Source organism: Oncorhynchus clarkii, chromosome 10, assembly GCF_045791955.1.
Source record: "Oncorhynchus clarkii lewisi isolate Uvic-CL-2024 chromosome 10, UVic_Ocla_1.0, whole genome shotgun sequence".
Taxonomy (NCBI): domain Eukaryota; kingdom Metazoa; phylum Chordata; class Actinopteri; order Salmoniformes; family Salmonidae; genus Oncorhynchus; species Oncorhynchus clarkii.
Window position 1 is genome coordinate 45,571,787 of NC_092156.1, and position 25,376 is coordinate 45,597,162.

General features: G+C 43.0%; 1 protein-coding gene across 1 annotated transcript; it reads right to left on the reverse strand.

Annotated features, from left to right (window-relative positions):
* Positions 1–7,853: 7,853 nt before the first annotated feature.
* LOC139419252 (transmembrane serine protease 15) lies at positions 7,854–25,022 on the reverse strand (the record flags this gene model as incomplete). The annotated part of the gene is made up of 25 exons (XM_071169212.1): positions 24,902–25,022; positions 24,557–24,696; positions 24,396–24,463; positions 24,142–24,278; positions 21,609–21,728; positions 21,160–21,268; positions 20,376–20,485; positions 20,130–20,267; positions 19,689–19,838; positions 19,463–19,568; positions 19,194–19,362; positions 18,941–19,082; positions 18,626–18,715; positions 18,419–18,544; positions 18,140–18,283; positions 17,894–18,004; positions 17,643–17,775; positions 17,415–17,510; positions 17,089–17,138; positions 16,719–16,956; positions 16,274–16,455; positions 15,605–15,700; positions 14,596–14,735; positions 14,172–14,323; positions 7,854–7,878 (listed from the first exon to the last, which is right to left on the reverse strand). Coding segments are annotated over exons 1-25 (3,093 nt in total), but the record flags the coding sequence as incomplete, so codon positions are not given.
* Between the last annotated feature and the right edge of the window lie 354 nt (positions 25,023–25,376).

Genomic DNA, 25,376 nt, shown 5'->3' on the forward strand with positions numbered 1-25,376 from the left:
ATATTATTCAAACAGGCAGACTTAGATGATGAGTTAACTGATATTTTCTCTCAAGCGATCACACAGATCTGCCAATGCAGACGGTACCTCTTTAGAAAGGAACCATCGCCTCTGTCCAGGGGAAGGTGGGTGTGGATGCGGACATGCTGCTTCTGAACGAGTCTACCTGTATGTAAAAGAGGAGATCAAAAGTAGTTAAATCACCTCGATTATAGGAACAAGAACATAACTGTAGGGACAATTGGAGTAATGTTCAGCCCACAAATATTAGGCTCTATAGGGGAATAAAGGGCTGCCCAATCATGGACATTGTTTAAGACGTTAAGAGTTCGATTTTGTGCATCAATAAAGCATAGGCTACAGTAACAAAAACAAGTAGTTTATCTGATGACAAACTCCCCATTGTATGAGATCTCAATTGATCTTGGGGTGAAATGCCTTCAAAGGGATGGGTTACTAAACAGTTTCCCCAAAGATAACTTTAGTAAGGGACTGACCAGCGGATGAAGAAATGAAATTCATGAAATAATTGACATAGACAAAGAGCCTCATCCTCTCTGCGTTAGACAAATATTAATATTATCACAGACACTTACCTGGAGAGAAGTTTTCCCCAGCTGAGTTGACAGCCTGGATCGAACGGGCAAAACGACTTTAGGGTCTAGCCCTGGACCCCAAACAAGACATTTTCAGGTCTGACTTCACTAGCTTGACAAAACTGAAAGTTACAAGTAAATAATATTACAACTATACAAACTAACGGAAATACGCTCAGTATAGGGTTGAGTAGATTATATTTAAGAGTCATAGTTAGCTCCTTTCTAAAAGTAGAGAGACGAGGTAGCTACCTAACTAATATTTATTCTTAGGGTACCAATTTAGCATGCAGCATCTCATCTTCAGAAGGGGGTGAATTTGTGATTTGGCCCAATGCGATTGCACGATGTATGGACTTGTGTGTATTGAGGAAGTTTGATGAAATACACACAGGAAAAACTGTTTACAGAGACCAAATATTGATGGTATAATACAGGAGAATGCCGGATATTACTCCCTTTTAATTTTACCAGACGTCACTTCTTTTCCTTCTTTCAGGGTCCGTGTTAATCGGAATCCTAGGGATGTCCCCACCCCCATTGAAGTTGAAAGTTAACATTTGTATAAGGGTTACGCAATGACAAACCAAGTTAGACCGCTACATGTCGTTTCCAATGGGAACAAATTAGTCATAGTGGGCAGAGCCAAGCACGAGCTAGCGAGATCCTATTGGAAACGTTCTAGCATTAGCTTGGTAAAGTTACCTAGCTAACACCAATACAACCAGCCTGAAAACAAAGACCAGTAGAAACTGCAGTCATTTTCATCATTCTTAGCAATTATTTAGGAATCCTTGTGAGTAAGTATTAGCTAGCATGTTCTTCGCTTATTTAAATTGAACTTCAGTTAGCTAGCCAACTACTTAACCCTCTAGCGGCTAGAGTCTAGCCCAAAGCTAACGTTATAAGCAGTCAGCTAGCTTCATCTGGCTAGTGAGGCTCGACCTGACCGGTTAATGTGTTGTGAAGCTAGCCACAATAAGGATTAGGCACAATCGTGGAATTTGCTGTTAGTCTTCAAAATAAAAGTACCTATTTGAAAGTGATGCAGAAGGTTACAGTTGGTGGAATCATGCCATATTTAGACTAGATAATGTTAAACAAGGTTGGAATGTGAAATGGGGTATCAGTCTACTCGGTGACACCCACAGAACACAACTGTGAAGAGTTTACGCAAACATTAGGGTTGTAGCTCTTATCGCGGCACTGTGACTGTGTGAAATCACCTCCCCAGTCAGCCTATTGTGTGTATTGACATTCATATTGCACTGTACAGCTTTACCTAAGGATTGGGGATCAATGAAATGGGGTATCAGTCTACTCAATACCCAATATATTTTTCCCAACGCCCTCCTCCGAGTTATCAGACTCCAAAACATCCACTCAGTATTGTTTTCCCTCGGGAATAATGTTCAATACACATAGTAGGTTGACAATAAATGTGGCTCAATTCAGTTGTTTCAGAGTCTCGTGATAAGAGCTACGATGCTACTATTCTCTGGGTGTTACTGAGTAGACTGATACCCCATGTCATTGATCCACAATGCATAGGTAAGGCTGTGCAGTGAAATAAGTAGGCCCCAAATGCAATTCTAAGGTCTAATACATCCAGTGTGATTTCAACATATTTTTGTCAAATTAACTAATTGTTGTATTTTGTTGATTTTATATAACAACATTCCAACCTCGTTTATTATGATCTATTCAATTATGGCATAATTCTATTATTTGTGGTCATTTGCATCACTGTCAATGACATACTTTTATTAACCGCAAAGTCCACTATTGTGACTAATCCTTATTGTGGCTAGCTTCACATAGATGGGTCCGACCACCATTAATCAAATTAGAACTGTTTTATAAATTAAGGTTATTTTAGATGACACCTAACTATTAGCTACTGAAAGAGATTATGTCGTTTTGCACCGTTTTTGGGGAAGAACATTGTTTGCATCCATGAGCTAGCTAGCTTTTTTTTAATGAACAGCACTGTAGATGCGCGAGACAACTTCACCAGCATCATAGCATACGTATCGATGAATCGTTGTGACATATAAAATACTAGTGATAGTGTAATCCATGTGTAATAACTATGTAAAAAATTAATGAACGCGTTAAATTACTATGTGAGGTGCAGCCATATTCAGCTCCTGATTGGTCAACAAGCTTATTTGACGCGTCAAATAGTGTTAGTGTTGTCTTTTTTTGACACGCAAAGACCCAAACGGCGTTCCATATTCGTCTGCATATTTTTGTTAGGGAACGCCTACTCTGTGAAGTGCGAGTGTGCAATAACTCAATTCGCATTTGCACTAAACAACGCGATTTGTTTTACAACTTTGGCAAAGGGTAAAGTCTACAAAACTTAGTCCACTCTGTTCATAAAATAAATGTTTTATCGATTATAACATTTGCAGAATGTCGGCCAAAATCCATCTCCTTCCATCTTCTCCCACTGCCAACCACTGAGCTTCCTCTCACTACCATATATCACCATATCATCAACATGGATTCAATAAATGTACAGATTAATTATTTGTTTTATTAACGTTTTTCAACTATAAATACATAGGCCAATAAGAAATTATTTTCACAAAAACGTTAAATATCTGCACAATGTTACTCAAAACGGTCGCCCTTTGCTAGAGTATTGACTCTTTCTCCCAATCATCACTGCTCAAGTAGTATTCTCCATCTGTAGTTGTATCTGAGTCATACTCCTCAAAGTCTGACAAACTGGAGCTAGTGATGGGCAGTAGTTCCATGGGGCCTTGAATGACTTGCAACTTCTGATCAATGATAAGTGAGTTTAAAATCTCTGTGTGCCAAGTCGATGACTCATTGAACCGTAGAGGCATAGGCAATGTCAGGCTCTTAGGGCTTAAGATGCTGTCTGTTTTTATTAGACTGATATAGGTTTTCTGAGTGCTAGAGAAAGCTCTGGAAAGGGTCCTGGGTGGGCGATCAAGGTCCCCTGGCCCTCTGATATCCTCCAGACTCCTTAGGTACCTTGTGGGGGCCATGTCAGTTCCTGTGGAGATGCGCCTGTTTCTTGATGTTCGGTTTGAGTAAATGTTGGTGACAGAGATGGAGCGGCCATGTTTCAGGCCAAAATCAGTAGTGGTTGGAGAGTTGTTGGAGTATGAGAGCTGTGTGGGTTTAAAACAGGCAGTTCTACTCCTATCTGATCTACTGCCCTTACCCATTGGGCTAGAGAAGGCATCTTCATTCTTTGTGTTGAGGCTAAAATGACTGGTTCTAGAACTTCCAGAGTCCTTATGGGATTGACTACTAAAATAGGGTGAATGTGGATGATTTGTTCTACTTAATTCTTTTTTTGACAGTGATGGGTTTCCATTTTTCTCAGTTGATATTGTGTTCCTCTCTTTGTCATGAATATCTAACTGTGCATTCTTGGATGCTAATTTAACTGTGGAAATTGTCAGCCCATTGCAGCCTCTGTTTTGTTGTCTCAGTTGACCTGCCACATTACGTTGAAGGTCAATGGGTTTCAGCACTTCTTTGACCTCTGGAGACCTCTTCCCTGTCCGTCTATTCTCACTGATGACACTAGCTCCCTCAAGTGTTGATGGCACCGTTTTCCCCTTTCTACCAAACAACACACTCCTTTCCTCAATACGTTTGCTACTGAATATCATTCTGAGGCGATTCAGTACCTGATCTACTTTCCGGTTGCTTCTGTAACCAGTGGGCTCTTTTTCAGTCCTATCAGAGACAAGAGTTGCATCCTGAGCAGGCAGACCCAAGCTATTATTTCTAATCTGAGATGCAAACAGATCCTTATTTGAAGTCTGACATTTAAATTCACTGATATTATGTGTTTCACTATCAATAATCTCTGAACCAGTCACTTTTATTTTTTCCCCTATCATCAACTGTTTTGTGTCTGCTGGGGCACTGTGTGTACCACCATAGGCTCTGGTGAGATCAGTCATATGATCTGGTGAAACTGGGGGGCTGTGAAGATGTGACTGAAGGCCGTGAGAGGCCCTGGAGCTGAGGCTGGAGAGAGAATGAGTCTTAACTGCCAGACTGGGACCTGTGTCATATACACCTGAATAATATGCATGGTGCTTGAACATTCTTTGGTTATTAGATTGAACGGAGGCATTCGTCTGCAGAATCCTCTGTTGGCTGATGGCTTTTGATAAACCAACCTGGGCTGCTAAGTTATGCTGCTTCGCCAACATGTTGATTCTCTCAGAAGATGACATCCATCTTGTGTTGCTGGGTGGTGAGTAGGGGGAGTGATTGTCACCAGCAGTATCCATAGACACAGCCTTGGTTAAATGTCTGTCAAGTGACTTGGACCTGTTAAGGTATTTTGGACTCTCAGTTGCTGTATCTAAAGTGTTCTTAGACATGGGGAGAGAGTTAAATATCAAAGATGAGCTTAATCTGGTCCTATTTTCAAGAGGGTAATGAGACAGTGTAGTATGAGGCAGGATTCTGTTGAGGCTCTGGGGTGGGAAACATTGTAGGTCAGAGGCAGGGAACAAGGTGAGATGACTTCTTGAAATGTGCTGTCTCAAGGTGACTGGACTCTCTCGGTGGTCAGAGGAGGAGGGGAGGCCAGAGGGGAGGTTGGAGGGGAGGTCGGAGGAGAGGTTGGAAGGGAGGACGGAGGTGAAGTTGGAGGAGAGGCCGGAGGCTTCAGCCTGGGTCTCTACATAGTGGGAGGTGGGCAGTGTGGTGGAGCTGCTTGGTCTTAGCAAGGAGAACGTTCCTGGTGACTCCACACTCCATGGCCTGATCAAGGACAAATGGCGAGCTGGTGTTACGGCCCGACCAGAGGCCTTCTGAAGCTGGCTCCTCTTCAAGTTAGAAGACTGAAGTTTTGGTGGTTGATGTGGGCTGTGAAAGGGAATGTTCGTAACCTCAGGGGAAAGACTCTCCACAGTGGCAGTCCTGGGCAGGGACTGCTCTTGAGGTGCAAGGAAGGGGGAGGAAATGTCAGAGTAGTGGAGGCGGATGGGGCAGCTACATATGTTTCGATTTGGGCTAAAGGGAATAGACGTTTTCAATTCAGCTGATGGTTGGATGTGTTCTCCTTTCCGAGGTTTAGATGTAGGATCCTCATGCTTCACTGGTGGGTGGCTGATTGACTGTGGTGCTAACGCTGGTCCAGTCACTCCAGAACTTTCTTGGTCCTCTCTCTGATTCTGACCTATGGCTGGCCAATGAAGAGAACAAGATTGGTACATTGACCTTTGACACAGTTGTTCATATTTTTATTAGCCATTTATTTGCTAGGAAACCAGCCTCTTTGAGAGACAATCTAATTTCTTTACTAAGTATGTGTAAACATTGAGTGTACAAAATATCAAGAACACCCCCCTCAATTTGTCAGGCATGGACTCTACAAGGTGTCGAAAGCGTTCCACAGGGATGTTGGCCTATGTTGACTCCAATGCTTCCCACAGTTGTGTCAAGTTGTCTGGATGTCCTTTGGGTGGTGGACCATTATTGATACACACAGGAAACTGTTGAGCATGAAAAACCCAGCAGCATTGCAGTTCTTGACACAAACTGGTGCGCCTGGCATTTACTACCATACCCCGTTCAAAGGCACTAAAATGTTTTTTTTTTACCCTCTGAATGGCACACATACACAATCCATGTCTCAATTGCCTCAAGGCTTACAAATATTTTAACCTGTCGCCTCCCCTTCATCTACACTGATTGAAGTGGATTTAACAAGTGACATCAATAAGGGATCATAGCTTTCACCTGGTTTCACCTGGTCAGTCAATGTCATGGAAAGAGCAGGTGTTCTTAATGTTTTGTACACTCAGTGCACATCAAATCAAGGATAACAGAAGTAACCACATTTAAACATACAGTGCCTTGCGAAAGTATTCGGCCCCCTTGAACTTTGCGACCTTTTGCCACATTTCAGGCTTCAAACATAAAGATATAAAACTGTATTTTTTTGTGAAGAATCAACAACAAGTGGGACACAATCATGAAGTGGAACGACATTTATTGGATATTTCAAACTTTTTTAACAAATCAAAAACTGAAAAATTGAGCGTGCAAAATTATTCAGCCCCCTTAAGTTAATACTTTGTAGCGCCACCTTTTGCTGCGATTACAGCTGTAAGTCGCTTGGGGTATGTCTCTATCAGTTTTGCACATCGAGAGACTGACATTTTTTCCCATTCTTCCCTGCAAAACAGCTCGAGCTCAGTGAGGTTGGATGGAGAGCATTTGTGAACAGCAGTTTTCAGTTCTTTCCACAGATTCTCGATTGGATTCAGGTCTGGACTTTGACTTGGCCATTCTAACACCTGGATATGTTTATTTTTGAACCATTCCATTGTAGATTTTGCTTTATGTTTTGGATCATTGTCTTGTTGGAAGACAAATCTCCATCCCAGTCTCAGGTCTTTTGCAGACTCCATCAGGTTTTCTTCCAGAATGGTCCTCTATTTGGCTCCATCCATCTTCCCATCAATTTTAACCATCTTCCCTGTCCCTGCTGAAGAAAAGCAGGCCCAAACCATGATGCTGCCACCACCATGTTTGACAGTGGGGATGGTGTGTTCAGGGTTATGAGCTGTGTTGCTTTTACGCCAAACATAACGTTTTGCATTGTTGCCAAAAAGTTCAATTTTGGTTTCATCTGACCAGAGCACCTTCTTCCACATGTTTGGTGTGTCTCCCAGGTGGCTTGTGGCAAACTTTAAATTACACTTTTTATGGATATCTTTAAGAAATGGCTTTCTTCTTGCCACTCTTCCATAAAGGCCAGATTTGTGCAATATACGACTGATTGTTGTCCTATGGACAGAGTCTCCCACCTCAGCTGTAGATCTCTGCAGTTCATCCAGAGTGATCATGGGCCTCTTGGCTGCATCTCTGATCAGTCTTCTCCTTGTATGAGCTGAAATTTTAGAGGGACGGCCAGGTCTTGGTAGATTTGCAGTGGTCTGATACTCCTTTCATTTCAATATTATCGCTTGCACAGTGCTCCTTGGGATGTTTAAAGCTTGGGAAATCCTTTTGTATCCAAATCCGGCTTTAAACTTCTTCACAACAGTATCTCGGACCTGCCTGGTGTGTTCCTTGTTCTTCATGATGCTCTCTGCGCTTTTAACGGACCTCTGAGACTATCACAGTGCAGGTGCATTTATACGGAGACTTGATTACACACAGGTGGATTGTATTTATCATCATTAGTCATTTAGGTCAACATTGGATCATTCAGAGATCCTCACTGAACTTCTGGAGAGAGTTTGCTGCACTGAAAGTAAAGGGGCTGAATAATTTTGCACGCCCAATTTTTCAGTTTTTGATTTGTTAAAAAAGTTTGAAATATCCAATAAATGTCGTTCCACTTCATGATTGTGTCCCACTTGTTGTTGATTCTTCACAAAAAAATACAGTTTTATATCTTTATGTTTGAAGCCTGAAATGTGGCAAAAGGTCGCAAAGTTCAAGGGAGACGAATACTTTCGCAAGGCACTGTATATGGCTCCATTTGTGTGTACATGGGTTACAGAATGCTCAAGTGAACTGTTTAAGTGTCTGTTTCACTCCCCGTCCAAACTAGGAGCCATCATAGCTGCAATCATAACACACAGTTTACTATCTGTCCTTTAGTAAATAACCAGAGGAGGACTGGAGCCATTACACACCTGTGGAGCTCTCCTGCTTTCCCCCTGTTTCCAGTAGATCTGTTCTCCTCTTCCCTGTTTCACCCACAGGGAATGCAGCAGGTCCAATCACCTGCAAATGAGAGAGAGAGAGAAAGAGTTTAAGTATGCAAATCATGTCTATTTTTAGACATCACCTGCTGTGCTTGGCACCAACATACAATAGAGGGATTTGAATCAATATTTGCATTTAACCTTTGATCCATGAGTTCATCAAAAGCTATGGGCCAATCTCATAATAACTCAACAATACGTGCAACTCCCAATTAATCAAAATGTTGGTTAATCAAATAAATGTGGTTGTGAAAGCAAACAAGCTATCAAGCTAAATTACATGACAGAGAGATATAGGAGAATAGGTTAGAATATGTTCTCAAGAACTGCCACAAGCCGCTGAGTTTACCCAAGCATGTGTCATAGGCATGCAAACCTGCTGAGGGTACACCCAAGCTGTTGAAAAGGCTCCCTGAAGGGGGTGTGTGAAATACGACAACTTTGATGCAGTGCGGAAAGCAATACTTTACAAGGAGATTATAGGCCCAAAGGTGAGGGGAACACCCAGGCACTGGTTACACACCTACTGAGGGCCATTATGCACTAGTCTGTACCTTATTAGACTCCACTGAGTGATCCTCAGTGGGCTCCTCCTTTGCAGGACTCTCTGTGAGCTCCTTCTCTCTGTGTGCCGCCTCTGTGTGTGCCTCCTCTGTGTGCACCTCTTTAGTAAGCTTCTCCTCTGTGTGCACCTCCTTGGTGAGCTCCTTCTCTGTATGCACCTCCTTGGTGAGCTGCTCCTCTGTGTGCACCTCCTCGGTGAGCTCCTCCTCTGTGTGCACCTCCTTGTTAGGCTCCTCTGCAAACTCACCTATTTGCTCCTCCACATGCTTTGCCTCAGTACTCTTGCCTTCACAGCTTTGTCCTCCAGAAGAGGAGACGTTGCTAACCCTAGGGGATGGGGATAAGCCTGCATTAGAATATCCCTGTACCCTAATTTCATCCTCTGAAGGCTATTGTAACAGTAATCTGCATGTCTCCACCATGTTTGTAAGTGTACCAGCTACTTATTTGTTACAAAGGCTCACCCATTGTTATGGCTGTTGTTTTTCCCTCCCGGGTCTCTGCTGCCCCTCAGAGGGACCCTGAGGCTGAACATGGAGCTGAGACGGGCTCGCAGAGTTGTATGTCTTCCGCTACCGTCATCCTTCCCTTTTATTGGTTTACTTCTCACAGTTTGCTGCTCTGTAGAATGACAACGTGTTGAAATATCACTCAGGACAAGCAGCAGTGAGTTACTAACTATTATAGCCAAATATAAAGAGTACGACTGTATGGGCTTGACTGACTAACCTCACCCTGCAAACCTCATGAGTAGCAGCAATATCTACAGTTAGGTCACCAGTAGTGACCTAGTCATGCTCTCATTGGAGGAGTAGCAGATCAGATTCCATCTCTTACATCTTATTAGTCATCACTTGTCCTAAGGGCAATTTCAGGCCATTTCTGGGTTAATGGCTAACCTTACATTTGGCATTTTAGTCCTTTAGGAGATGCTCTTATCCAGAGCGACTTACAGTTGGCGCATTCATCTAAAGATAGCTAGGTGAGACAACCACATATCACAGTCGTAGTTTGTCCATTTTAACTCATTAAAGTAGTTATTAGCAAAGTCAGCGCTAGTAATACAAGTGCAGATGAGTTTTTTAATTTTTTTGTGGGATTTATTTAGGATATATTTATTTGAAGAGTTACAGTTCATGCTAACAGTTACATGTAATACACTACCGGTCAAACGTTTTAGAACACCTACTCATTCAAGGGTTTTTCTTTATTTGTACAATTTTCTACATTGTAGAATAATAGTGAAGACATCAAAACTATGAAATAACACATATGGAATCATGTAGTAACCAAAAAAGTTTTAAAAAAAATCAAAATACATTTTATACTTGAGATTCTTCAAATGGCCACCCTTTGCCTTGATGAAAGCTTTACACACTCTTGGCATTCTCTCAGCCAGCTTCACCTGGAATGCTTTTCCAACAGTCTTGAAGGAGTTCCCACATATGCTGAGCACTTGTTGGCTGCTTTTCCTTTACTCTGTGATCCGATTCATCCCAAACCAGGTCGGGGGTTTGCGGAGGCCAGGTCATCTGAAGCAGCACTCCCTTACTTTCCTTCTTGGTAAAATAGCCCTTACACAGTCTGGAGGTGTGTTGGGTCATTGTCCTGTTGAAAAACAAATGACTAAGCCCAAAACCAGATGGGATGGCGTATCGCTGCAGAATGCTGTGGTAGCCATGCTGGTTAAGTGCGCCTTGAATTCTAAATAAATCACAGACAGTGTCACCAGCAAAGCACCCCCACACCATAACACCTCCTCCTCCATGTTTCAAGTGGGAGATACACATGAGGAGATCATCCTTTCACCCACACCACGTCTCACAAAGACACAACGATTAGAACCAAAAATCTCAAATTTGGACTCCAGACCAAAGGACAAATTTCCACCGGTCTAATGTCCATTGCTCGTGTTTCTTGGCCCAAGCAAGTCTTTTCTTATTATTGGTGTCCTTTAGTAGTGGTTTCTTTGCAGCAATTTGACCATGAAGGCCTGGTTCACACAGTCTCCTCTGAACAGTTGATGTATGGTCGTTTACCAAATAGGGCTATCTTCTGAATACCACCCTTACCTTGTCACAACACAACTGATTGGCTCAAACCCATCAAGAAGGAAAGAAATTCCACAAATTAAGTTTTAAGAACCTGTTAATTGAAATGTATTCCAGGTGACTACCTCATGAAGCTGGTTGAGAGAATGCCAAGAGTGTGCAAAGCTATCATCAAGGCAAAGGGTGGCTATTTGAAGAATCTCAAATATAAAATATATTTTGATATGTTTAATACTTTTTTGGGTTAGTACATGATTCTATGGGTGTTATTTCATAGTTTTGATATCTTCACTTTTATTCTACAATGTAGAAAATAGTAAAAATAAAGAAAAACCCGTGAATGAGTAGGTGTTCTAAAACGTTTGACCGGTAGTGTACATAATAGTGATTATTCTCCCTAACACACATCTAGCCAGTCATAGACAGAGCAAGTTAACAATTAACCATAAGTACATATTTACAGATAATTACAGTATATGGAAAGTCATGTTATGAGACATCTGTTAAGTTATGAGGACACTTTTAACCCTGTAGAACCAGAGCAGTTCCTGGCATAAGGGCCAGGAGCTTCATAGTTAGTAATGCAACATATGAAACACAGTGAGCACATTAACATGCACACAAATCATTTATTATGAAACTGATTATGGCAGTAGGCCAGTTAAAGCATTAGTCATGTAAACAATGTTTATTTTGATTGCAATTTTCTGCATTTATCAAAGTCCCATCAGGTAGCCTGATTTCAGATTTGTCCATGTAAACAGGATTATTAAGGATTTGTTCACCTTGCAAAGCATGTAAACGTTGAAATCAAACTATTATACTAATCTGACTATTCCCAATAATAGTGATACTGTACAGGTTTCTGTGCCTCTGGGAATGGAAGTTTTCTCCATCTCAGGTAGGAATATTAGCCTTCTCATTTACTGTGGGGTGTGAGGAAAAACTCTGTGTCCATTCCAACAGGCAAAGCTGAAACTCTATAGCACTGTGTTCTGCTACCCATGTGCATACACAGGGGTGCAATTTTGGTTTTAGAAGTGGGGGGGACATAATTATACATATTTTTTTTTTAAATATCCAGCCGAATAAACACTACAAACAGCCTACCCGACTACTTGGATGCGTCCGCGTGGTCCTAAAGCAAACCGTCGCCCTGTTTTGTATCACATTCTAATGATAAAATTGGGGGGGCAGAAATGCAATTTCAGAATGTGGGGGGGATATACCCATATATTAAATAATCAAACACATGGTTTCCATTGAATTTGCACCATTCCAGTATTATTATGAACCGTTTTCCCTTCAGCAGCCTCCACTGGTGTAGACAGTGTATCTGGTGGTCTGCCCTCACCTATGTTAGTGCTGTGTGGTGCCTGGGATGGGTGGACACTGCTCTTGTTAGTCTGCTGGTTTCTCAGGTTCTCCGGCCATCCTAACACAGACTTTCTGTCCCCCCGCTGCTCAAGCAGACGTCTGGTTACCACACAAGTATAAATGATTAGTCAGACATAAAGTATGTAGCTACACACACACAGAGAGAGAAAAGCAGACAGAAACCCACGATTCAATCAGCTTGCCTTTTCACCTCAAATCCAACTTTAAAAAATCAAATGCTGTCATTGTACACTAAAGTTTAAGATCTCTCACTTACCCAATCCTCTCCTTTTCAATCTCCTTTAGACGCTTGTCTCTCTCTAGAACTTCAACAACAGCATGTGCCTCTTCATTGCTTAGGAAACCTAGATCCAAGTTCAAATTATACACTGTCATAGTTCCTAACTTGGCAGCAATCACTAACTGATTCCACTACAGGTGAGGTGATAAAGGAAATGGAAAGTAAGTTGAAAGGAAACTGAAAATCAGACATTTAGATAACCAAACCACTGATGTTCTACAGTCTGCGTCTTCCCATTGCAGAGTACTGAGTGTTTTAGTCTGTCCCTCCCTTCATGCTCGAAGAACAAACATAACTCTATGCAGGTGGATCCACTTCGCTGGTCAGCTGAGAACAGAGCAGGTTACACCCTCTCACTGCCAGCACTCTATTTGTCTCCTGGGCAGTTTGCTGATGTTATCTACAATCTGCTAGATCCTTGGGCGTGTCGTCTAGCCGTGGTGAGAAGCATAGGACACATAATCCCTGTATTTTGCACCTGGCGTGCAACGCACTCCTCTATCAGAAGAGTCACAACATACACTGAGAATACAAAACATTCAGAACGGCTCTTCCCATGACATAGACTGAACAGGTGAATTCAGCTGAAAGCTATGATCCCTTATTGATGTCTCTTGTTAAATCCACTTCAGTCGGTGTAGATGAAAGGGAGGAGACAGGTTAAAGAAGGATTTTTAAGCCTTGAGACATGGATTGTGTATGTGTGCCATTCAGAGGGTGAATGGGAAAGACAAAAGATTTAAGTGGCTATGAACGGGGTATGGTAGTAGGTGCCAGGCAGATTTGTGTCAAGAACTGCAATGCTGCTGGGTGTTTCATGCTCAACAGTTTCCCGTGTGTATCAAGAATGGTCCACCGCACAAAGGACATCCAGATAACTTGACACAACTGTGGGAAGCATTGGAGTCAACATGGCCCAGCATCCCTGTGGAACACTTTCGACACCTTGTAGAGTCCAAGCCCCAACGAACTGAGGCTGTTCTGAGGGCAAAAGTGTGGGTGCAACTCAATATTAGGTGTTCATAATGTTTGATACACTCAGTGTATATGGTACATGAGCATTCTAACTATTCAGCCCCAACTTTTACCATTCAATGACTTGAAAAGGAATAGGAAATATGTAAACATTTATTGACAGTAAGAAGGTTTGTCTCTAGTGTTAAGATCAAATGCATACAATATCACTGTAATTCACAAGGCATTGTGGTGTGAAAAAAAAACATATCATCTCCAAAGCATAATACGCAAGATACTGCCATCTTGTGTCATAATTTCACAACATTTAATTTCTTCTTCAGGACCAGCCAACGGGAAGTCTCATTTGTGTTGTAGGTACAACAACTGATTTTTATAAGTATAAGATAGCATAGAAATGCAAACAATTATTTGTACATATTTTGAATATCCCTGTAAAGCTGTGTTACACCATTGTACTTATTCAAACGCATTGATTGATTTAGTAACCAAGACTGCATATGATCCTAATTCAGGACTGAATATTCTGTTTCCCTGGAGCCTGTAATCCCAGTGTCCCCAGTGTCAGGAGAGCCGTCTGGTCTGGACGACCCAGTCAGTGAACTGGGAGACCAGGGCGTACACACCAGGGCGCTGGGGGCGGCCACACCCCACACCAAAAGAAATCACGCCAACCTGCACCCAGTGGCCATCCTCCTCACACATGAGAGGACCTCCAGAGTCCCCCTAAAACAACAGGAAGACACAGTCAGTGGACATAATTCTCGCACACTGTACATGGATACTACTAACTGTGGATGGCATTGTGTACAGCTGGCATTGTACTGTACAATACACAAATACCCAAACTTTACTATCCAGTGCTGCCTTGGGGGCAGTATACCATCTTTTGCTGCACTGGGACAGTATACTATCTGAAAGTTTTCCTGGTGCAGTTCTTTCACAGACATGTAGCGTGTTCTGCCCACAGAGGGTTATGACCATTGAAATCCATGTACCTGGCAGGAGTCCACTCCCCCCTCAGAGTAGCCGGCACACACCATCCTTGCTGTAATGTTGTACTCAGGTAGCAGCTTCTGACACTCAGAGCGGCTCACCAGGGGCAGCACTGCCTGCTGCAGCACATTAGCTGATGTGCCTGGAGGGAATATCAACATTTACAGGCACATACATCAATTATAATGATCAATTTCAAGTGTATAGCGCTTTTCATCAACCACATCCTCAGATTAACCTGTTAATGACATTGTGAACTAACTCAGGAGGCTGAAGAAATTTGGCTTGACACCTAAAACCCTCACAAACTTTTACATTTGAGATCATCCTGTTGGGCTGTATCACCGCCTGGTACGGCAACTGCACCACCCGCAACCGCAGGGCTCTCCAGAGGGTGGTTCGGTCTGCCCAACGCATCATCAGGGGCAAACTACCTGCCCCCCAGGACACCTACAGCACCCGATGTCACAGGAAGGCCAAAAAGATCATCAAGGACAACAACCACCCGAGCCACTGCCTGTTCATCCCGCTATCATCCAGAAGGCGAGGTCAGTACAGGTGCATCAAAGCTGGGACCAAGAGACTGAAAAACAGCTTCTATCTCAAGGCCATCATACTGTTAAATAGCCATCCCTAGCATATTAGAGGCTGCTGCCCTATACATAGACTTGAAATCACTGGCCACTTTAATAATTGGAACACTAGTCACTTTAATAATAATGTTCACATATTTTCCATTACATCTCATATGTATATACTGTATTCTGTCCTATTCTACTGTATCTTACTCTATGCCGCTCTGACATTGCTCGTCCAAATATTTATATATTCTTAATTCCATTCCTTTACTTTAGATTGAGTGTATTTTTACACATTACTTGTTAGATATTACTGCACTGTTGGAGCTAGAAACACAAGCATTTCGCTACACCCGCAATAACATCTGCTAAATACGTGTATGTGACAAATACAATTTGATTTGATTTGATTGAGTGACACCAGAGTCCTAACCTTGCTCTACTTCTGCTCCCCAGCCTGTTATGAAACACTTCATCCCAGCCTCAAACTGCTGGCCACTTCCTGGCAGACAGATGGGTTGAATGTTATCTGTAAAAGAAGGACCTGTGTCAATATGATATCCTGTTTGTGTGGATCTGTGTGAAGATTAAATCGTGTGTGTGTGGATCTATGTGAATATTAAATCCTGTGTGTGTGGATCTATGTGAATATTAAATCCTGTGTGTGTGGATCTGTCTGAAGATTAAATCGTGTGTGTGTGGATCTATGTGAATATTAAATCCTGTGTGTGTGGATCTGTGTGTATATTAAATCCTGTGTGTGTGGATCTATGTGAATATTAAATCCTGTGTGTGTGGATCTTTGTGAAGATTAAATCGTGTGTGTGTGGATCTATGTGAATATTAAATCCTGTGTGTGTGGATCTATGTGAATATTAAATCCTGTGTGTGTGGATCTGTGTGTATATTAAATCCTGTGTGTGTGGATCTGTGTGTATATTAAATCCTGTGTGTGTGGATCTGTGTGAATATGTGAGGTACATCTACTTAATAATCCACTTTATATGAACACAACATGACATGGCCCCTTGTGCTCAGTGCCAATCTGACATAAGGTCAAACTCTCAGGCTATGTAGAGCAGAGGGGTGTTTGATTGCACACCTGTGAAGTTGACGTTTGTTTGAAGGTGCATCATTGCGATGTCAGCATCCTTGGTCCTTCTGTTGTAGTGTTTGTTCATGATGATGTGGTCAACCTTTCGGGTCTGTGATGGGAGAACATCTACACTGTCCTGGGAGTGAAGGCCCAAAACTGCCTCCCAGTTGGAAAGGTGAATATTTTTCCTGCAGGATAAAAAGACAGCCGTCAACATAGACATGGGCTGTGAAACTCCAAATGTATGGACCAGAAAAACAATGGTAGAGCTACTCTGTACTCAAATAGGTCAAACTCAGTTGAGGGTAAATGCACAGAAACATGTGACATGTTGTGTGCAGAGAAAGGTGAGGCTCAGGTGTATACACAGTGTATATTTACAGTGTACACAAAGTAAAGGTGAATACGAGAGCATAAACAAACAGTATAAATGCAGAGGAGGATTCCTCACCCATAAACGCAGTGTGCAGCGGTGACCAACCACTCGTTGTCAATCAGAGTAGCTCCACACACATGGCGGCCCCTAAAGTACAGCGACACCATCCATGGCCACGCCCCCTTACGAGAGTCTGTCCCTCCCACCACTCTGACAGTTCCACTCTCCTCCGACTCCTCTCCTTTCTCCTCCCTCCTTAGTTCAGTGGACCCACTTCGATCCATCTTCTGGGAGACCATACGGACGCCACACGCTAAAATGCACAGTATAGTGTTTTTGAGTGTATTTTGTTCAGTTGTCAAAACGTGTCAATGTCTATATGTGAATGAGTACTTACAGTATGTATCATGTTACTATGTTGATGCTTTATGCTTTTCATACTCACGTTGGTTGTCACATTCCAAAGATATAACCTTTTCACCCGTACATTTTTCACTATGGGAAATAGAAACAAACAAGTTGGATGCTGGTATGACTGTTGAATCAAAGTTGAATTATTAGAGGCAGGTAGCCTAGCGGTTAAGAGGGTTGGGTCAGTAACCGAAAGGTTGAATTTCCTCAATTCCCGAGCCGACTACGTGAAAAATCGGTCGATGTGCCCTTGAGCAAGGCACTTAATTGCTCCTGTAAGTAGCTCTGGATAAGAGCGCCTGCTAAATTACTTATTTTTAAAAAAACGTTAATTAAAGCCGTTTGTTGAATGTAGTGTACCTGGGGGTCAGGTCCAGGTTACCGTTGGCTGCCACACTCACGGTGGTGAAGGGAGAGTCTTTCTCTGTGGACGGTATGAGGAGGGCACTTCCTGATCTAGAGTACATGTTAACACAGTGACTTCACTCTGTCAAACATACAAAGAATGACTGTTTCTCACACACACACACACACACACACACACACACACACACTCACACTCACACTCACACACAGCAGAGGTCTCACCTGTAGCCCAGGTAACGACACATGAAGTGGGAGAGCTGAGAGTTCCAGTGTTGACCACAGGTTGTGTACCTAGTGGTCTGGACCTGGAGCTGCAGATGTCTGACACTCGTACTGTCCACTGATACCTGATGCACTAAAACGCATAGAATCACGGAGAACCACTTTACCAGTCTTTTGGCCCACGTGACTTTTACTGGCATGAATTGCTGTATGAGTGTGAACAGGGTCACAGCTTCATTTGTTTTACTCACCACAGTCAGCTTCGTCTGAGGAGTCAGCGCAGTCTGGTTGGCCGTTACACACACTGACATTGGAGATACATTCTCCAGACTGACACCGATATTGCCCAGTGACACAAGGCTCTGGAATTTGAAATGACAAAGGCAGTTTGGTTACTTGGCTATTGAAGAACAAAGAGTACATCAGGTAAGGTTCATTCAGAACTACTCATTTTGGACTTCAGAATGTTGAATTGGTTACTTAATATAAAATCTTACTTGGCATGCCCAGTGCTAATCCAGATGTGAAGTTGGCACGGAACCCTCTGCCGTACCCTGTACTGTCCGTAAAGAATATCACTGTGATCTGATTGGCTGTGGAGATCACATCTGGAAAGGTAGCATCAGTACCAGTGAAGACACCTGACAAAAAAACACTCATCAATTCACCACAGTAAACCTCATCTGCATATTCAATAACAACTAACAGTGTCATGGTAACATGACAGAGGCTCGTGTAGGAAGGACGTCACAGTAAGAGGAGGGTCAGAGACTCACCCAGCAGTTCAGACTGTGGCCCCGCCCCATCCCGCACCTCCACCATGTCATAGGTCGACTCAACGTCAAAATCCAGGAAGTGAAGCAGGATGTTCCATCCTTCCCTGGCATGAAGAGTCCACAAACCTTTCCCAGGATAAACAGATGTATGAACACCACATTTCAACCAATTAGAATTTTTTTTTAAACAAAAAACAAAGTTCGTACAAGAAGCCTTGTTTCCATAGGAGTGTGGGTAGTTTGGGGAGCTGAATGTAGAGTTGGGTTCCCAGAGGTCAAAAGGTCCTCCACAGTCAGCTGAGAAAGAGGAAGGAATACACGCTTTAGATGATACCATGGAAAACAAGGACACATGACATTAACGGACACAGAACAGTGATTGTCAGGTGAGAGAGGGCGAGTTGGTGACTCAGTGGTAGTGGATGAGTGTGCTGGTTAACGATGATGGGGTGTTTCTGTTCAGAATGGACGGCCTGTGTCAAAGTGTTTCATGTGAAGACCATGTGGTTAACAGTAACATACGAGGTATTGGAGGTGGTGTTGTAGGGGTGGGAACCACTGTTGGGTCTGGTGGGTCCGCCCCACAGGGACCATTTGTCAGACTAATGTCATCCAGGGCGATGTCATTCTTCATACCCCCCTTCTTCTGAGCCTCAAAAACCACCTGGAGAAGAACATCGCAGCGAAGAGACAGATCCTTATAGAAAGACGTAACATGCACAGCCAAGTATAACAACGTGGCAATTACACAGTGTGGGATTCAGAGCGCTCTGACCGTTGCATCAGCTGTGCTGTTCAGGGTGACCTGGCCAAAGTTCCAGTTATCTCCATAGTTCCCCTCCTTCTGGAAGACCACAATGACTGAAGCTTCTCTGACCAAAGAAGTTGATCGTCTCTCTACCAACACCCTCAGCCGATGCACATTCTCTCCATACATGTGGTACCTGGAGCAACAAGCAGCATAAATACACATCTGAGAGGCTATGTGTTTAGAGATGGATATCCACAGACAGTACATGAATAGAGGGAGAGAGGGTCACTTACCAGAACTTCAGACACATTGGTTCTTTTGAATGAGCTAATCGGAGGCTGCGGATCTTGAAGTTCTTCTCCCACTGGCCAGGGCTTCCCGGTGTGACAATGTAGTAGCCTGTTTCGTCGGAACACAACAACAGTCACAGAACAGAAACAGACTGCAGCATTGCGACTTCGACATGAAATCATAACGTCTCAGCTAAGTAAAGTAATGTCTTGTCACATAATGACACACCTGATTGGTTACCAAATGTATGGTCAAAGTTTGGGCCTGTGAAAGGGGGGAATGTGGGGGTATTGGTGCGTATCCAGTCCCCTTCATCCTCAGGCTCCTGCCTCCAGAAACACAGGCCCTCCTCAAAGGAGCAGCTCAGCCTCTCCTCATCTGAGAGGACAGAGAGGAACATTGTCACGGCCATTTCACAGAGACCCAAAACCAAATCATATTGCAATCTTCCTTCTAGTTTATTCTGATAACTTCAAAGGAAATCTTTTAGGCAGGGTTTCCCAAACTCGGTCCTCGGGACCCCAAGGGACTACACAGCTGATTCAAATAATAAACTAATTATCAAGCTTTGATCATTTGAATCAGCTGTGTAGTGTTAGTGCAAGAACCAAAACGTGCACCCCTTAGGGTCCCGAGGACCGAGTTTGGGATACGCTGCTTTAAGTTTACTAGAGAGGTTGCTGATGTCTTCTGCTGAGTAGGTGGCATTAAATCCTTGGAAATTGTTGTAATCGTCAGAAGAGAACTCAACAGTGGCCTTGTCAGACAGCAGCCACACAATGCCTGGGGAACGGCCTGACAGCAGGTCTGAAACACAGCCATAGTGGGTGGTAGGTGGGCTATTACTGTAGTTTATATAGATATTTTGCTGAATAGAAATTAGTACATATTTGCTCAGGAGTGTTATATACTTACATGTCAGATTTTTCCCCTGTCCTGTGCCCTCATATAGACTGAGAGTATCAATCTCTTCTTCTGTGTCGAATGAGTGGAAATTCATCTTTATGGCCAGTCCTTTCTGAACTCTAAAAATAACAAATGTACAGTACCAGTCAAAAGTTTGGACACACTTACTCATTCAAGGGATTTTTCTTTATTTTTACTATTGGCTACATTGTAGAATAATAGTGAAGACATCAAAACTATGAAATAACATGTAGTAACCCCACACCATCACACGTCCTCCTCCTCCGTGCATCTCCACACATGCAGAGATCATCCGTTCAGCTACTCTGCGTCTAGGACGTCCTAGGAACAGTGGGTTAACTGCCTGTTCAGGGGCAGAACGACAGATTTGTACCTTGTCAGCTCGGGATTTGAACCTTTCGGTTACTAGTCCAACGCTCTTACCACTAGGCTACCCTGCCACCCATGAAAAAATCAAGAAGGCAAAAGGGTGGCTACTTTGAAGAATCTCAAATATAAAATATATATGTAACACTTTTTGGGTTACGACATGATTCCATATGTGTTATTTCATAGTTTTGATGTCTTCACTATTATTCTACAATGTAGAAAATAGTACAAATAAAGAAAAACCCTTGAATGAGTAGGTGTGTCCAAACTTTTGACTAGTACTGTGTACTAGTACTAGTATTTTAAATTAAGGTAGCACAAAAAGTAGAGAGGTAGCACTGGTATGTCAGGTAAAAGTATATGAAAGTGAGTAGTGTGTAGTTAGTGTGAGAAGCAGGACTACCGTATGACCCAGCGGCAAATCATGCCATTGTTGTAGGGGAGAGGGAAGTTTTCAGAATGGAAGGAGCCCGTAGGACCAAGAAGAAGGAATTGGCCATCGCACTTTGTTGCTATGAAAATATGAGAGATATCCACACAGTTCAAGTCTGTTATGCTACCAATGCACTCATGACCACATTACCAGACCCCACATTATGAGTTGACATGACATTCTTGTTACTCTGTACCATCTATACAGTCAAGAACAATGTTTATCCACTTCGTTATTAATCGTCCACCAGCCGGATCTCACCTAGAGGGTTCAAAATGGAACCCCAAAAAGGGTTCTACCTGGAACCAAAAAGGGTTATCCTAATGGGGACAGCCGAAGAACCCTTTTGGAATTATTTTTCTCTAAGAGTGTAGGGACGAGGTTACATAATCAGCAAACACTGAGTCTCAAACACTCACCACAGAGAGTATGGTTTTCATCTGAGCCATCAGGACAATTGTCTACTCCATCACAAAACTGCATGGTGGCCACACATGTAGTGCCGTCTCCACAGGCCATATGATAAGGTGGGCATTTCCCTGTGGACATTAATCATCATTCGCCATCATCAATGAAATGTACAAAAAAAATAAATAAATGGTACTGGTACAGTACTACAGTACGACTCATCTACTGTAAGTGTTTCCTATCGATTCCGTTCTCACCCGAAGAAGATGTAGTGGAAAGATGAGGTGTAGTGGTCCATTTGGTTGAAGAGGTCGGCTGGTATGTAGTTAGGTCCTCTTTCACTTAACAGAAACATCATATAGGTTCAAATTCTCAATGCTGCATTTCAGACAAGTCTTCTGGATGAGTAACGTGGTAATAGATCTAGATCCCATTTTCTTCCCAATACTATGATCATGCATCGGTATGTATAAGGTGTGTTTTACACCTACAGTGCATACGGAAAGTATTCTGACAATAGCATCCAGGTCACAGGTATACAGTAAATCTGGAAAGTATTTAGACCCCTTTATTTTTTCCCACATTTTGTTACTTTACAGCCTTATTCTAAAATGGATGAAATAAAACATTTCCCTCATCATTCTACACACAATACCCCATAATGACAAAGTGAAAACAGGTTTTTAGAAATGTTCGCAAATGTATTAAAACTAGACGACAGAAATACCTACATTTACATAAGTATTCAGACCCTTTGCTATGAGACTTGAAAAATTGAGCTCAGATGCATCCTGTTTCCATTGATCATCTTTGAGATTATTTGAGGCCACCTGTGGTTAATTCAATTGATTGGGCATGATTTAGATAGTCTATATAAGGTCCCACTGTTGACAGTGCATGTCAGAGCAAAAGCCAAGCCATGAGGTCGAAGGACTTGTCCATAGAGCTCCGAGACAGGATTGTGTCGAGACACAGATCTGGGGAAAGGGACCAAATGAATTCTGCAGCATTGAAGGTCCCCGAGAACACGGTGGCCTCCATAACTCTTAAATGGAAGAAGTTTGGAACCACCAAGACTCTTCATAGATCTGGCCTCCCGGCCAAACTGAGCAATCGAGGGAGAAGGGCCTTGGTCAGGGAGGTGACCAAGAACCCAATGGTCACTTTGACAGAGCTCCAGAGTTCCTCTGTGGAGATGGGAGAACCTTCCAGAAGGACAACCTTCTTCGCAGCACTCCACCAATCAGGCCTTTATGGTAGAGTGGCCATACGGAAGCCACTCCTCAGTAAAAGGTATATGACAGCCCACTTGATGTTTGCCAAAAGGCACCTAAAGACTCTCAGACCATTAGAAACAATATTCTCTGGTCTGATGAAACCAAGTGTTACGCCCTGGCCATAGAGAGGCTTTTATTCTCTATTTTGGGTGTGACTAGGGTGGGCATTCTATGTTCATTTTCTATGTTTTGTATTTCTTTGTTGTTTGGCCTGTGTGGTTCTCAATCAGAGGCAGCTATCTGTCATTGTCTCTGATTGAGAACCATAGCTTTTTCCCACTGGGTTTTTGTGGGTAGTTGTTTTCTGTTTTTGTGTCTGCACCAGACAGAACTGTTTTGGTTATTCTCTTTGTTATTTTTGAATTTAGTGTTCAGTGTCAATAAAATAACATGAACACGTACCACGCTGCGCTTTGGTCCTCACCTTCTTCCACCAACAGCCGTTACACCAAGATTGAACTCTTTGGCCAGAATGCCAAGCGTCACGTCTGGAGGAAATCTGGCACCATCCCTACGGTGAAGCATGGTGGTGGAAGAATCATGCTGTGGGGATGTTAATCAGTGGCAGGCACTGGAAGACTAGCCAGGATCAAGGGAAAGATCAACGGTGCAAAGTACAGAGAGATCCTTCATGAATAACTGCTCCAGAGCGCTGAGGACCTCAAAGTTGGGTGAAAGTTTACCTTCCAACAGGACAACAACCCTAAGCACACAACCAAGACAATGCAGGAGTGGCTTCGGGACAAGTCTCTGAATGTCCTTGAGTGGCCCAGCCAGAGCTCGGACTTGAAACCAATCGAAAATCTCTGGCGAGGACTGAAAATAGCTGTGCAGTGAAACTCCCCATCCAACCTGACAAAGCTTCAGAGGATCTGCAGACAATGGAAGAAACTCCCCAAGTACAAATGTGCCAAGCTTGTAGCGTCATACCCAAGATGACTCGAGGCTGTAATCGCTGCCCAAGGTGCTTCAACAGAGTACTGAGTAAAGTGTGTGAATACTTATGTAAATGGGATATTTCAGTTGTTTTCAATACAGTTGCAATAAACTATAAAAAATAAAGAGTTGCACACTTCATAAACTTCCAGTAATTTATTACATTTGCAAAAAAATCTAAAAACCTATTTTGGCTTTGTCATTATGGGGTATTGTGTGTAGATTGATGTGGGGAAAAAACGATTTAATCCATTTTAGAATAAGGCTGTAACGTAACAAAATGTGGAAAAAAAATAAAGGGGTATAAATACTTTCCATATTTACTGTATACCTCTGACCTGGATGCTATTTTGGTTAACCACCAGGCCCCCAGTGCTCTGAAGCCCAGCCACCAGCTGCTGCTCTGCCTCCTTCACCTCCACACTCTGACGAAACTGCAGGTCAAAGTTCACCACCACACTGCCATTGCTGTCACATGGGGTGATTCATGGTCAGAAAGGGTATAACGACATTGTCACTTTCAGTATATATAACTATGCTATGAGGTTGTCATTTGTAAACATCATTATACACCTGAATTCTCACCTGAATTCTAAAACTTCACAGGCCTTGAAGTCATTATTGAGGGAGCCACGGCCGTAAGCGTCAGATATCTGTGAGAAAATACAGTATTTATAATACAAGGCTAAAGTGTGTAGGAGAGTGGACAGGAGAATGATACATGTGTGTATGGTATCCCGGCATACCAGATGCTCTGTGTCGAAGGCCAGGGACTTGAACTGCAGACTGCTCCTGTTTCTCAGCTTCTCAGTAAACACAGCCCCCCCCGTAATGACCAGCCTCCCACTGAACACAGACTCAGTCCCACCAAGACCACACTGGTCCACTGGGACAAACACACATACTGTCAGTGACTGACACTCCATACAAGACCAACAGATCAAAAACAAAACTATGGCAAATGGATATGTTTTACCCATAAGTTATGCACAGCATAGAGTATTACATTTGATTTCTATACAAACATACTGACCGTTTTAGTGACAGAAATGGGAGGAAAGAAAACAAAAGTCTGGAGTGTTTTTTCTTACGGTCAGTCTGCATGGCGAGCCAGGTGATGATGATGAGACTGACACACACCGCCAGCAGGGTCAGACACAGGACACTCAGCAGCACCTCCGTGGACGACCAACGTCGCTTCCCACGCCACATGGCTCCCTGACGTCCTCACACACTCACACGGTCTTCTTGTCCTTCAGCTGACACCTCACACAGACACCTCACACAGAATTCCCTGGGATTCAATCACTTTCTCTGTCATGAACTACCATAGGATTCTGCACTGCGGAGTGAGTCTCCAACTACGCCCTACGTTTTCTGTTGTATCTACAGCCTGCTTCTTTGACTCTCCGCCGAGGAGAATTGCTCTGAAGGGCTACTTATTCATGAGAGCTTGGCCCTTTATCTCTGTGAGGGGCAGCTGTAAACCTTTTATTGTGCAGTCACTGGAACAACAAAGTGTTAGCCAATCTATGCTGCATCACTGGTGATATCACTAATGAGTGT